The sequence below is a fragment of the Oryctolagus cuniculus genome, chromosome 15, assembly GCF_964237555.1.
Source record: "Oryctolagus cuniculus chromosome 15, mOryCun1.1, whole genome shotgun sequence".
Classification (NCBI taxonomy): domain Eukaryota; kingdom Metazoa; phylum Chordata; class Mammalia; order Lagomorpha; family Leporidae; genus Oryctolagus; species Oryctolagus cuniculus.
Window position 1 is genome coordinate 81245571 of NC_091446.1, and position 14876 is coordinate 81260446.

Genomic DNA, 14876 nt, shown 5'->3' on the forward strand with positions numbered 1-14876 from the left:
ATCAATATTTTGCACAAAAATAAACTTACTTTCTAATTCTATTTTGCAAAACTCTGCAAAGTACTCTCATGTGTCCAAGAAGTCAGTTTGGAACTAAAATAAGCTCCAACCACAAGGACATTGATTTCTATGCCATTTAATAAAGGGAAAGGTGAGAAATAACTCTAGTAATAATAATAGCAATAATAATAAATCACTTACATGGTGCCTATAGAGAGGGGGTGCCCAACAGGAAGAGGGAGGAACACGCAGCCCTGGGAAGCCATCCCATGCAGCCACACAGGACGGCCGCAGGAGGACTGACCCGGTGACGTGAGAGCAGAATGCAAAGCAAGTGTGGCGGCGTCTACAGCTGTGCCGACCCCTGCGTGTGACCAAGGCTGGCAGGGACAGTTGCTCTGCCACGATGACGCGATCAAGGAGACTTGTTTTTATATGAAATCGTCTTTGCCTGCCTCTTTTAAAATGCAAATGTAATCATGTTACCTCCCTACGTGGGATTCTTCAGGAACTCCGGATCTCTCACAACAGTGGTTTTCAACTCCTTTTTTTTCCAACACCAGAAGCACTCATCAAGCAAAATAGAAGGCTCCTAGGAGGGCTCACTCAGTCCTCCCAGGGGTGACAGGTGCCCCCAGCCAGCCTTGTAGCCAGCAAAGCTCAGGAATCGGTGAAACACCTACAGTTCACTGATGAGCCAGCCTCCTCCTCCTACCCATTCAGTGACGCAGAGAGGGGCTCTGCCCTGTGACGTGCCCCCCACAGCAGTGCGCGTACAATGGAGTAAGGCCCCAGAAGTGGATCTTGGCTCCTACTGGCTTGCAATTTGTTCAACCACAGATGACAATAGAATAAGCTGTTGAAGGGAGAGCCGGTGCCCAGTACAGAGCGGGGCCATCGTCAGCGAGCTCCAAGTGAGCAGGTGCACAGGTGAATGGGTCTGTGTACCCTGTTGTCTCTACACACAAAAGAAAGGGGCAAACGTCTGTCTCTGTGGGCAGCAGAGAGCACCCCAGGAATTCTCTGCACCCCACAACTCTGGGAGAAGTGGAGGCTCGGCAGACTCTGGGGAAGCCAGGGATGGAGAATGAGATGAGACTGAGGCGGAAACAGGATGAGGTCAGCCATGGTTAATTCTCCATGTCAACTTGAACAGGCCACAGGGGGCCAGACATCTGTCCCAACCTTCTGCGTGTGTCTGCTAGGTTGTTCCGGGGTGAAATTAGCAATTAAATCAGTAAGCTGAGTTAAGTACATCGTCCTCCCTCTTGTGGGTGGGCGTCTCTCAGTCTGTCCATGCTGTTAACAGCAAAGTACTATAGACTCAGCTTCTCTAAGGTAGCACCTTACTGTTCTGTCCTCAGCGGGAGAAGCAGCAGGAGTGGGGACCGAGCCTATGAAGTTGCTGGAAGAAGATGTAGGGGAAACCCTCCGAGACCTTGTCTCAGCCCTGTTAGAATGGCTATGACCAAACACACACACACACACACACACACACACAAAACAAATGCCCACAAGAAGATGTGACTGATACCATGGACCCTGCGGTGTTTCTGCGGGGCGAATGAGTTAATATAAGGGAGGAACATTCACCTCTGGGAGTGTATCTAAAGAACTGAGAAGTTGGGGGCCGGCACTGTGGCACAGCGGGTTAAAGCCCAGCCCTGCAACACCAGCATCCCATATGGATGCCGGTTCAAGTCCCGGCTGCTTCTCTTCAGATCCAGCTCTCTGCTGTGGCCTGGGAAAGCAGTAGAAGATGGCCCAAATCCTTGGGCCCCTGCACCCACGTGGAGGACCCAGAAGAAGTGCCTGGCTTCAGATCAGCTTAGCCCTGGCCATTGAGGTCATCTGGGGAGTGAACCAGCAGATGGAAGACCTCTCTCTCTGTGTCTCTACCTCTCTCTGTAACTCTTTCTAATAAATAAAATAAATCTTTAAAAAAAAGAATTGAGAAGAGACATCTGTACCTGAATGTTAACTGGACTACTACTCCCAACAGCCAAAATACAGAATCAAGCAAAATGTCTGTCAGCAAATTAATGTTGGGTAGGTGAGGGGGTGGGTGGATAGATGTGTGGGGACATGGATGGATGATGGCTGGCTGGATGACGGATTCTTAATTACAGAAACTTCAAGTCACTAAGGCTCCCCCATCCCGTAGCGGCTTCTCCCGTGACCCCACCCAAGGGCCCCAGGTGCCCACCCCTACCTCCTTAGGGTAACTGCCAAACTCCGCCTGCAAGGCGAGGACGCCCAGCTGCAGCAGCGTCTCATCATCACAGCACAGCCGCTCCTCCAGAATGTCTCTCCGCAGCTGCAGGTAATACTGATGCCTGGTCAGGCTGTGCCTGGAAACGCAACGCAGGAATAAGGGCAAGGCCTTTCTCAGCCTGGGTTGTGGGCGGAGCAGGGAAGAGGCAGGCAGCTGACCCTCACTCCAGGAAGAACAAGTGAAGGAGGGGATGACCCAGCACCAAAGCCACGCCCCCTCCTCATCTTGCATGCTTCGTGGAGGGAGGAAAGGGGGTGTGTTGGAGACGGGGAAAGAGAACTTTGACCTTGAATGAAGTATTTGAAAATTGGGGCCAGCGCTGTGGCATGTGGCACAGTGGGTAAAGCCCTGGCCCTGAAGCGCCAGCATCCCATATGGACACCAGTTCAAGACCCAGCTGCTCCACTTCCGATCCAGCTCTCTGCTGTGGCCTGGGAAAGCAGAAGATGGCCCAAGTCCTTGGCCCCTGGGAGACCCAGAAGAAGCTCCTGGCTTTGGATTAGTGCAGCTCTGGCCATTTTGGCCAATTGGGGAGTGAACCATCGGATGGAAGATCTCTCTGCCTGTCCTCTCTCTGTGTGACTCTGACTTTCAAATAAATAAATCTTTTTTAAAAATTTAAAAAAAATAAATAGGCCTGTGCCGTGGCTCATTTGGTTAATCCTCCACCTGCGGCGCCAGTACCCCAGGTTCTAGTCCCGGTTGGAGCACCGGATTCTGTCCCGGTTGCCCCTCTTCCAGTCCAGCTCTCTATTGTGGCCCGGGAAGGCAGTGGAGGATGGCCCAAGTGCTTGGGCCCTGCACCTGCATGGGAGACCAGGAGGAAGCACCTGGCTCCTGGCACAGCGCACCAGCCGTGGCGGCCATTTGGGGGGGTGAACCAACGGAAGGAAGACCTTTCTCTCTGTCTCCTCTCTCTCTCTCTCTCTCTCTCTCTCACTCTCTCTCTCTCTCTCTAACTCTGCCTGTCGAAAAGAAGAAGAAGAAGAGAAGAGAAGAGAAGAGAAGAGAAGAGAAGAGAAAAGAAAAGAAAAGAAAAGAAAAGAAAAGAAAAGAAAAGAAAAGAAAAGAAAAGAAAAGAAAAAAATGGCCAAGTTCTTATTTTAACCAGGGCCTGCCTCACCAAACTGATTTCCCTCCTTGTTCCAGCATAGCAGGTTCACGTTGGCGGGCAACCAAGCACAGGAGCTATTACTGTTTATACCCAATTCAAGGTTCTGCAAAGCATGTGCCTTTCCATGCCTGGATGCTCAGGTCTCCCGTAAGCACCAAAGGGACAGGTTTGCAGCACTCACTGGAGCAGCTCATAGTGGCTGACAAAAAACTTGATCCTCAGGAAGAGCGTGAAGGGGTCCCCGGAGGGCTGAGGCCTCTCTCGCCAGCCCTCGGGGGCGACTTCCCACAGTCTGGTGTCGCTGTCCAGGAAGAAGAACTCTTCGCCTGCAACGGAAATGGTGTTCGGGGGTGAGAAGTGGTTATGGATGCTCCACCCCTCAGACTCACAGCCCTGAGCCCTGTCCGGAAGTCGGATGTGAGCCCTGTGTGCCGGAGAGAGGGGGAAGCAAGCCTTCCAGGTGCCTGGCACCAGGGATCTGTGTAGGGGCCATGAAAGGCCGAGGGCACCAGACAAACAGGAGAGGATGAAGGCAGATAAACTGGGGACTGAGAGGAGAAGATGTAATTATGGTCAACCCTCCCCCTCCGTGGCCTCGACGTCAGCAGGTGCAGCTAACCATGGATCAAATCACCATGGGAAAAAAAATAGGTCTGTATCGAACACGTACAGCCTTTGTTTGATTATTATTCCCTAAACAATATAGCATGGCAATTATTGACATAGCATTCATACTGTAGCAGGTGCTATAAGTCATCTAGGGCTGATTTTCATGACACAGGGGGGTCGTGCAGCCTACGTATGCAAATCCCCCACCTCTCCTGCCAGAGGTGTGTCAGGCACTAAATATGCTTCTGTCCTCCCAAAATCCGGGTGTTGAAGCCTTGACATGGGGTCTTCGGGGAGTGTCTGGGGTGAGGTGGGGTCTCCTTGATGGGATTAGTGAAAAAGAAGAGGGAGAGACTAGGGCTTCCTCTCTCTCTGCCGTGCAAGAGCCAGGAAGCCAGAGCCCTTATTAGAAAGTGAATAAGGGGTTGGGGGATTCCCTCTCCTGGGACTTCTCAGCCTCCAGGGCTGTGAGAAATCATCATTTCAGCCAGCCAGCCTGTAGGGCATTCTCACAGCAGCCCAAGCCGAGACGGGGTGCAAGCCTTCATATTTGCCCAAGCTTGGAAACCCCCACCCCCCACCCCAAGCTCAGGACTTCAGCTCCTGCTCAGTTTGTTGTGGGAGGGAGGTTGGGTCAGCCCCGCCCACTGAAGGCACCACCTTCTCCCCTCTGCTGTCTTCAAGGGGCTTGCTCCCCCTCCCCCACCCCTCCCTGCTGTCCTCGACCCCTGCAGGGACCCCTTGCGGGTCTGCCCCTCAACTCTGCTGCACACCAAAGCAGCTCCCCCCTCTCCTCCTGGGCGTGGAGTCCTGCCCAGTTTGGAAGGCAGAGTAGTTAAATTAACAATCCCAAGGCACATGCATGTGGGGGGAGGGCAGCAAGTGTCCAGTGGTTCTAATGGCAGTCAACACACAGTGCCCAGCCCTCCCCCCAGTCAATTCTGCCTCAGGGACAAGGGTGTCCCCAGTACAGCCTGGTTGGCAAACCCACCCAGGCTGATCCATACCTAAATCCCGGAGGTCCCACTTTGGAGCAATTTCTCCAAGAAGCCCCTCACCAAGCAACACATGGGAAGGGCTCAGGGGTGGCCGCCTGAGTCGGGGGAAGCAGCAGGGGCTCTGGCCAGAGGTTAGAACCTCTGTTCTGTTCTGTTAGGCAGAACAAGCACATTATTGGTTACATGATTATGGTTACAGATGGACAAAAATAGCATGTTCCCTGAAAACACTTTTATTCACACTTTATTAAAAAAAAAAAAAAAGACCCAGCAAACATCCATTGATCATGAGCACCTCAAAGCACATAAAGGTTGTTCTTTTGATTGGCAGGGAGGATCTTTGGGAGGTCTGATGAGAACTACTGTGAGATGAGGACACCCCACCCACTTCCCGCCAAGCCCCTCCCACCCCGGGTTCTCCCACTGCTCTCTGATGAGAACTACAGTGAGATGAAGACACCCCACCCACTTCCCGCCAAGACCCGCCTCCCCGAGTTCCCCCACTGCTCTCTGATGAGAACTACAGTGAGATGAAGACACCCCACCCACTTCCCGCCAAGTCCTGCCCACCCATCTCCTCCCCCCATCTCCTCCCCCCCCCAATTCTCCCACTGCTCTCTGATGAGAACTAAGGTGAGATGAGGACACCCCACCCACTTCCCGCCAAGCCCCGCCCACCCAGGTTCTCCCACTGCTCGCTGGATGATCACAGGTAAGCCAGTGGGCTTTTCCTGCCGGGGACGGGGAAGAAGACCATGACACGACCACACCTAAGCAGGGTGGGCTGGAGCCAGGACTCAACCTGGAGGTCCGGGTGACCCCGCTCAGCCTCCTTCCCATTGCCCCACAGGGTAGATAGAGGAATTCAGGTGCTGCAAAGAGCTGGCAGCAGTGGATGGAAATGAAGAGTCCCCACGGGAACCGCAGAGAGGGAGCGGGGTATAGAAAGCCTTCCTTGGGGATCTCTGGAATGGCGTCTTCCCGGAGTCCCCTGGGGTCAGGGTGCCGAGTCTCGAGCATTCCCCACGATTAGTGATTAATGTTTGGAATATCAGTGCCCCGAGCTGGACCAACCTGGTCCAGCAAGCCACAGAAACCTGCAACAGCTTAAACCCTAGGCGCTGCCTGGCAGTCTCCCGCATTTACTTGCTGCTGCATCCGCCAGCACCGGACACCCTGGTTATCTCCCCAAAGTCTAGGGGTGCAGGGGGAGGCTCCCCAGCCTCCTGCAATCTTCCCAGAAGGAACAGAGCTCAGGGGCCCAGACATCTGGGTCACTGAAGAGATCAGCCCCTTCCCCCCGACCCCGCCCCACCGTGGGGCTCCTGGGAAGACACTCACCTTTCAGGTAAGCCAAGCCAAAATAAGTGAGCTCTCCAAGGTGGGCGAAGGACACCACGGCCTCGAAGACGGCACCTGCCGTGGACTCAATGTCACATTTCACCTGCAGGCACTGCCCGCTCAGCAGGACCACACAGAGGTCCCTGAGAGCCAAATAGGACTTCCCTTTTTTGGTCTGGAAATGACAAGAGCAGTATCATTTTCTCAGGAACCACGAGACGTCGACCTTTAGCAGGTGCAAATGCAAGTTACCACGCTCAGCACTTAATGTGACAGACAACCGGAAATGAAGTCACCTGTCTTCAGCAAGTGACAAACTGCAGCTCAGAGACTGCAGAGGACTTGTCCAGGGCTGCACAGTTAGCAACAGGCACAACCGTGCTCTCTGCCAGGCTCTGGGGAGGGGCAGACAGGCTGGGCTGCCCACCGGCTTCAGCCGTGAGTCGCATGTCCCGGGAAGCATCGTGCACCCTGATGCTGTCCCCAGTCTGCCCCAGAGTAGAGATTAATGAATTCTAAACTGTGGAGGATGTAGGCGGAGCGAGCAGACCCCGCGGGTGGACAGGGCTGCAGCAAGGGAATGTAGATCCTGGTACAGCAGAGCTGCAGCACAGACTCAAGGCTGCGTCTGCCTCTTCAGCCTCCTCGGGTTCTTACTGGGTTCATGTCCCCCTGGAGCACCCAGTGGCCCCTGCTCAGCCTCCCAGAGAGCCGGTCATCCTGCAGTCACGTGGGCTGCGCCACCTGTGGCTGCATCCTCCATGCCCACTGCCCTTCTCCCCACACAGCAAATCTCCTACGCGTCTTCCATGCTGGCGTCTGGACCCCTTGTCTGAGGTCTGCAGAGTGAGGCCACCTCCTCCCTTCTCTGCTCAGGGCCCCCGCACTGCCCCCAACCACGTCCTAACGCGCAGCCCAGATCTCGCTGGGCAAAGTCGCCCTTTGAAGGCGGCCCTGAGCAGGCACAGAGACCTTGCCTGCAGCCACCCTGACTCTCCTAGCACCCAAGGGCGGCCCCGAGGGCAGGCTGGAGGACCCTGTGGGAGGGGGCTTCCCCTAAGATCACTGGCAGGCTGATGGTACAGGCCTGCCCTGAGCCACCCCATCCCTGTCCCTGCTGTGCACCTGAGCAGCCCCAGAAATTGTTTAACTCGTTCCGGGGCCACCCCTCAGATGGCCCCATCGGCACTGGGGCAAGGCCCGGGGACAGGAGCGTCCTTAAGCTCTTCAGCGGGCAGTGGGGCCGGCAGTGCAGTCACACGGAGCCCTGTGCCTCCGGGCTGTGTCCGGGTCAGGTGATCTGGACAATCACAGGATGATCTGGAGGCATTTTCCAAGTGAAGTCCAGGAGGACAGGGTGTGTATGCAGGGAGCCTCGGCCCCTGGGAGTGCTACCCCCCCCACCTCCCTGGGATGGGCTTTGACCACCAGCTCCTGGCTCCCCAATCCCCCAGCCTCCTCTGCCCTCACCTCCTCCTCCTCAGGGCAGTCACACTACCCCATAGTTTCATCCCTGTGCAAGGCAGGTGCACCTCCCCTCCCCACCCCACCGCCAAGACATCTCATAGCAGGCATGGCAGTGGCTGTCCAACCTGGGCCAGTGGCACCAAAGCTATCTGTGAGTGACCCGGCAAGGACAAGCAAGCTTCTTACCCAGCCCCGATCCAGGTACAGGGAGGTTGTGTATTGCAGGAACAAGCCCCCATCTGTCAGGGTTGGGCAGCAGAGCCATGGGAACTGGGGCACAGTGCATGGACCCAGCAGCTGGTGGGAAGGGAACCCAGTGCCCCAGACACATGACAGGACCTCAGGCACCTGGTGGGGGTCTCTCTCTTCTCCCTGTGAATATCCCTGTGCCTGCAGGAATGTGGCATTACATAGCAGATAAAAAGCCCCATGCTTGCATGTCAAGAGAGGCAGAGAGGCCAGCTCCATGGCTCACTTGGTTAATCCTCCACCTGCAGCACTGGCATCCCATATGGGCACCGGGTTCTAGTCCTTGTTGCTCCTCTTCCAGTCTTGCTCTCTGCTGTGGCCCAGGAGGGCAGTGGAGGATGGCCCAAGTGCTTGGGCCCTGCACCCGCATGGGAGACCAGGAGGAAGCACCTGGCTCCTGGCTTCAGATTGGCGCAGCGCCAGCTGTAGCAGCCATTTGTGGGGTGAATCAACAGAAGGAAGACCTTTCTCTCTGTCTCTCTCTCTCACTGTCTAACTCTGCCTGTCAAAAAAAAAAAGCGAGGCAGAGACAGAGAGAAAGTGAGAGAGAGAGAAACCACAGTGAAAAAGGGCAATGTTGCGTGTTCTCGTTCCCACAGTGGCTGCCTGGCACGCAGGGCACAGCAGGAGGCTGCAAGTTAGAAGGCTGGCCCCACAAGAGCCTGTTTCTGGGTGTGTCCCGTGGACAGCCACACTGTGAGCCTGGGGAATCTGCTTCCGACGCCCACGATTCAGCATACAGAGATCCCTGCCGCCGAAGGCAGCTCCTTCAGGCTCTACTCCAGTGTGTAGGTTCTGGGAAACCCTGATTCCACAGGAAGAAAGGGCACTTGTTCCCAACAGCGCCCTCCACGTGCAGGGAGACACAGGCAGCTGCACACACTGGGCGCATCCGGGACAAGAAGTGGCAGCAAAAGCAACACACAGCAGATGTACTGTCCTAGCTGAACCGGGACAGGTGACCAGGGACGCCCCGGGGTATAAGGCCACCCCTTGTCTTCTGCTGGAAGACAGTCTCCCTCTACACACCCCGGAAGCATCCCCAGAGATGCCAGGGTGCAGGAGCCCTTGGAGGCTCATGAATCAGCTCCAGGATCTGGTGCCAAGGTCAAGAGGCTCCACTGGACAGAGCCAGGCATTGCACAGCATCCTTGTAGGGAGGGGAGACTGCATGACCAGCCCAGCCAGTCTGTCTGGTGAGGTAGCGGGGTGTGCAGTCACCTAAGCCACGTGACCTGAACCGTGTGAGAAAAGGGGTGCCTGGGGAGATCGCCCCTTCCTCCCCCACAGTGCTGGGTGGTCTGCAGGCTGGGGGAAGGCTGAGGACAGGCAGAGGAGGCATGGGCCCAGGGCCATGGGCCACTGCACAACACGGTGAGGAGAGAGCCCATCCGGGACCAAGTGCTTGCTGCTTCTGCCTCTTTGCCTGAGGAGGCCAGGTGCCAGGGTCCTCGGGAGGTCACGGAGCCCCTCTGTGAGTCATTCTGACACCCCCAGACCCTCGCCCCTCAGCCTCTGTAACTCAGGAGCCTCCTGCCCTGGGTAACCGAATCCTTGCCTCCTTGGGCATGGGAAAACTGTTGCTCTATGCCACGCTTCCCTTCCCAGGCTGGGGCCAGGCCCACAGCAGGTGCCCTGTGGCTGCTCTCTACATGAATGAATGCAGGTGCTGAGCGCGTAGGGGTCCAGCCTCTGGAGTGAGGTGCATGGTTCATTCTGGCCGGCGTGCCTCCACTGGCCCAGAGGCCGGCATGTTGCAGGGGGAGGGGCCTTGGCAAGCACTGCATGGAAGCTGGGATTCACTGCGACCCTTGTGGGCACATTGGCCTTAACCCAGAGTGAGCCAGAGGAGGGCGCCCTGGTCTGGGCTGCCATGAGCTATGGATTCAGGGACCCTGGAAAGGAGGGGGTGCCGAGATGCAGCAGGAGCAGGCCAGCTTGGCCAGACATGCACTTCACTTCCAGGGGAGACAGGAAGAATAGAATACCCCCAGATTAATACTGACTGAGAATCTCCTGGCCAAGGGCTTAGCCCTGCACAACAGGGACACAACCTGCAGCCAGCACAGGTGCATCCCTGGGGAGCTCAGGGTGGGACCAGCCACGTGCTCAGGGTGCTGGGCTGGACTCGGGTGCTGCCGGGCAGGAAAGGGCAGCCCATTCAGCATTCACACACACACACCCACCCCGCTCCCTCTGCCTGAACTGTTCTGCCCCCCAAAAGTTCCCAAGGCTCAATCCCTTTCTTTGTGCCTGGCTCAGCTCATGTGGCGCCCCCTAGGGGCAAACCTCTCCATCCTCCTCACCCCGGCAACCACCCTCCACCTACTTCCCTTCTTCACTGGTCTTTGTGTTGTTTAACTTTGCTTTATTTGGAAGGCAGAAAAACAGACAGACAGACAGAGATCTCCCATCTACTGGTTTGTTCCCCTAATGCCTGCAACAGCCAGGGCTGGGTCAGGCAGAAGCCAGGCTCTGGGAACTCAGTCCTGATCTCCCTCCCCCATGGGTGGCAGGGACCCGAGTGCTTGAGCCATCATCTGCTGCCTCCCAGGGTGCACATGCGCAGGAATCTGAAATTGGGAGCAAAACCAGAATTCGAATCTGGGCACCCCAGTAGGGGATGCAGATTTTCCAAGCCACATTTTTTTTTTAAGATTTATTTATTTATTTGAAAGGCGGAGTTACAGAGAGGCAAAGGTGGAGAGAGAGAAAGTGAGCTCTTCCATTCTCTGGTTCACTCCCCAGATGGCCACAACAGCCGGAGCTGTACCCATCTGAAGCCAGGAGCCAGGAGGCAGCTTCCTGGTCTCCCACGCAGGTGCAGGGGGCCCAAGGACTTGAGCCATCTTCTACTGCCTTCCCAGGCCACAGCAGAGAGCTGGATCGGAAGTGGAGCAGCCGGGACTCAAACCAGCACCCATATGGGATGCCGGCACTGCAGGCAGTGGCTTTACCTGCGACGCCACAGCACCAGCTCCTCCAAGCCACGTCTTAACTGCTATGCCACTCACTCACCACCCACACTGGTCTCTGCACAATCCACATGTTCTTTCATGTGCACACTTGTGTCTATCTTTGCCTCTCCCTGCTAGAGTGTAAGCTCCATGTGCTGTTCTGCTCAGCCTAGATCAGAGCCAACCACAGGGCCTGGTGCCTTCTAGGGGCTTCACAAGTCTTCTGGCTGAAGGCGGAGGTGAGGGCTGGGCTGGGAGGATGGACAAGACTGAGCCGAGGGGCAGAGGGTAACTCTCAAAGCAGGAAGGTAACTGCTACAGAGCAGGGGCAGGAGGAGCACATGGCCGGGGCTCCTGCAGGGGTGGAGGAGGCAGAGGGCCCCCAGAGCACCCCTGCTCAGCGCCCATCAGTCCTTCCCCACCCTCCCTCCCCGCCTTGTCTAACCCCATAGTTACCACAACTGATCCAGGCAGGTGCAGCATCACTGGGGCCTCTGCAGCCAGCAGGACAAACTCGGGCCTGGAGAACTGGGAGAGACACCAGAGTCACTTACGGTGGGGACGACAGGACGGGCTCCAGGCTCTGGGTGCTGGGCTGCCCCCGGGGAGCTCACGCCTGCTCCTGCAGGAAACAGGTTTTGGGGAGATGAGGCTGAAGCGGGCCGAGACTCCAGCGAGGCTGGCCCCTCAGAGCAGAAGCTACGTGAGCGGGGATGGCGTATTGCCAATGTCCAGTCTCTTAAACTGGGTGCAGGGGGGTCTACTTCATTGCACATTTTATACGGCATCACATAGTCTTATCACATGTATCAAAAGAATAAGGTACATTATATAGTACACATATATGATATGCAATACAGAGCTTTTTAAAAAACCTACTTTGGATTTCAGAGAGGTAGCACGTTTTTCCAGCTCTAAACAATGAATTAATTGCATGCATGGGCAGTGCCTGTCCTCACGTCCAGCTAACGTCCAGGGAAATGCTTCGGCCCTCACTATTATTTAGACCCAGGGTTCGTCCTGTGGGGGTGCACATTCTCAACCCATTTTACAGGTGAGCAAATTGAGGCTTCAACAGGTGAGCAGACAGCGTGGAGTTGGGTGGGCTTCTAACATATCCTCAAGGTACCCAGCTAAACACATGACACAAGAGGTCAAAATGCCAGTCGGGGAGTGGCCTGCGTCCTGAGACAGACCCCAGTAGCAGCGTCTTTACTGAGTGACCAGGAAGAAAATCTTACAAAAGTGAACAATGCCTTCTAGGCCCCTTTTAATCTGCCCTCCACCCAAGCTCCTGGGGGCCTGAGAGTGGGTGGGGCGTATGGGAACCGCAGCCCTCAATCTCTCTGGGGGTCAGCTGCGGCTCACGTCTAACTTGCTGAGGGGCTTAACGCAAACGTATCTGCCACAGACAGATGGACAGCAGATGCCTGGTGGGAGCTCTGGGTCTCAGGTTCCGATGCTGAGACAGAAGGGGGAGGCCGCTCTGGGTGAACAGTCTGCCAGGTGGGGCTTGTCGCAGCCCTAGGGGTGCTGATCCCTCACGGGCCCTGTGGCTAATGGCAACAGTGCATCCTCAGGAAGAGATGCCACACCCTGCACACTGCCCGTGGCTGTGACCGCTGGCTCCGTGGCCTCACCCTGCGGCACAGACCTCAGCCTGTAAGGAGGCAGGGCCCCAGGAGGCAAGGGCATGCTCCTGAGGTCTCTGACATCCGCCCCGCCTCTTAGCCTGGCCTCCCGGCAAGTTGGCCTGGCTGCTGTCTGGGCCCTCGCTGTCACGCTCCCCTAACCCCTCCCCACCAGAGAAGCTGGCCCTGCAGTCCTGGGTCTGTCCTGTGTTTCTCTCAAGCCAGAACAGCCCCCAGTGAGCACCTTCTACCTTGGCAGCTCTGTAATCACACGCTCTGCCCCTGCCCTGTGCACCAGCGACTGGAAACCGCGGGGTGGACCCAGCGTCTGTACCCTTGTACCCGACACAGTGTGTACCATGAACCCTGCCCCAGCGACACCACCCAGCCAACACCTACACCCCGAGAGACACATCTCAGGTCTCTGTGAGTCCAGAGCTGTGAGCCTCAAACCCAGGATGCCTGAGGACCCTGCCCGTCTGCAGGGCCACCTCCGGCCGCCCCCCTCTCTGCCCCTCCTTGGCTCACCTTCCTGTTTCTTCGCAGGAGATCTTTGTGAGAAGGAGTTGCTGGCAGCGAGATTTCTGCTGCCCCTGAGAGCGCAGATGCAGAGCTGAGCCGTCGACACTCCTGGGCATCGTGAGGCGTTGCACCTGCCAAAGCGCTGGTCAGGGGTGCGGAAAGGGGTTATGCTTAAGCCGAAGGCCACGCCCCCCCGACCACCCGCAGGTGCTCAGCCCCTGATGCATGAGCTCTTCAGCCTGTGCAGCGATACTGCGAAGCTATCGCGTCCACTTTGCAAACAGAAGGCAGAAGCCTGGAAAATCAACAGTGGATCACCACGCTGAGGCCGCTGGAGGTGTGTGATGATGTGTGTTCTCCACTTCATGAATCGTGTGACGCTGAGTCAATGGGCGTTTTAATTATGATCAGGATAACTACACGCTGACACCACCAACTCCATCTTGAGCTTCTCCCTGTAACACACGGCTGTAGCTGGCCCGGGGCAGGCTCACCGCGAGGAGGTCTGTCTGTTCCCTGTGGCTGGTTGACAGCCACACTGACGCCTGCGCACTGATACGCAAGAGATAGTTTGAGGCCAGGCCTTTTCCCTCCAAGGTTGACATCTGGGCTCTGAGTTAAGACACCTGGAGCAATAAACACCAGCGCCTGCGGACTGCCGTTTGAGACGTGCGTCACTGTGACGCCACTCCCTGCAAGCATTCACTTGGAGAAGGCATTGGCTGCTGGAGTGAGAAGCCCACTGCCTCTTTGCCCACTGCTTTATGGCAATCCAGAGCCACCAAGGCTCACCTGCCCGAGCACTCGGCTTGGATGTGGGAAAATTTCCCCCTTGGATGCACAGGGTCTGGCTCATTGCTAGCCATCTGTGCTGCTACCTATCTCTGCCTGTCTTTTTATATCCTCCTTCTGGGTGTCTTTGTAGATGTGGCTTTTGTGTGCATTGCAATGAACTGATTAACTCGGGAACTATCTCTGCCTCCACTGGCTTGTCATCTGATTAAAGAGTAATAGGTCCTGCCCTTTTTGGAAAAATTGTAATCCCTGGGGCCGGCGCTGTGGCACAGTAGGTTAAAGCCCCAGCATGCAGCACCAGCATCCCATATGCACGCCAGTTCGAGTCCTGGCTGCTCCACTTCTGATCCAGCTCTCTGCTATGGTCTGGGAAAGCAGCAGAAGATGGCCCAAGTCCTTGGGCCCCTGAACCCACATGGGAGACTCAGAAGAAGCTCCTGGCTTCAGATTGGCTCAGCTATGGCCATTGTGGCCATTTGGGGAGTGAACCAGCAGGTGAAAGACCTCTCTCTCTCTTTCTCTCTCATTCTCTCTCTCTCTCTCTCTGGCTCCATCTCTATCTGTAACTCTGTCTTTCAAATTAATAAAATAAATCTCTAAAAAAATTGTAATTCTTGAGGCTGAAATTGGCACCAGGCATGGGGGAACCAGGCCACCGTGGCTGGTCCAGCATGCTAAGGGGCAAGCCACAATATACGCCCCTCCCCCATCTCACAGCTCCACCTTTCTGCCCTGGATTCCTGGACCCCACGTCCTGAACACCCCCTGAGCAGGCCATGAGATGACTGGGCACCTAACTCTTCTTCCTTGGAATTTCATTTGGTTGATGAAATCAGGGAGTGATCTGGTGGCTATTTTCATTGGGACAATCAGGCTCTAAATAGCAAGAAAAATCAGTGGGCGGTGAACTCCACAAGG

At 56.0% G+C, this 14876-nt stretch overlaps 1 protein-coding gene across 9 annotated transcripts in view; it reads right to left on the reverse strand.

Annotated features, from left to right (window-relative positions):
- FRMPD2 (FERM and PDZ domain containing 2) overlaps positions 1-14876 on the reverse strand; it is a 116677-nt gene that overhangs the window by 64804 nt on the left and 36997 nt on the right. For all 9 annotated transcript variants that reach the window (XR_011382573.1, XM_070058098.1, XM_070058100.1 and 6 more), the window contains 5 exons: positions 13170-13305; positions 11467-11538; positions 6338-6512; positions 3571-3715; positions 2213-2351 (listed from right to left, as the gene is read on the reverse strand). Coding sequence is in view for 8 of the 9 variants with exons in the window: in XM_070058098.1 (XP_069914199.1) it covers positions 2213-2351; positions 3571-3715; positions 6338-6512; positions 11467-11538; positions 13170-13305 (667 nt within the window). In the remaining variant the exon portion in view is untranslated. The remainder of the gene's footprint in view (positions 1-2212; positions 2352-3570; positions 3716-6337; positions 6513-11466; positions 11539-13169; positions 13306-14876) is intronic.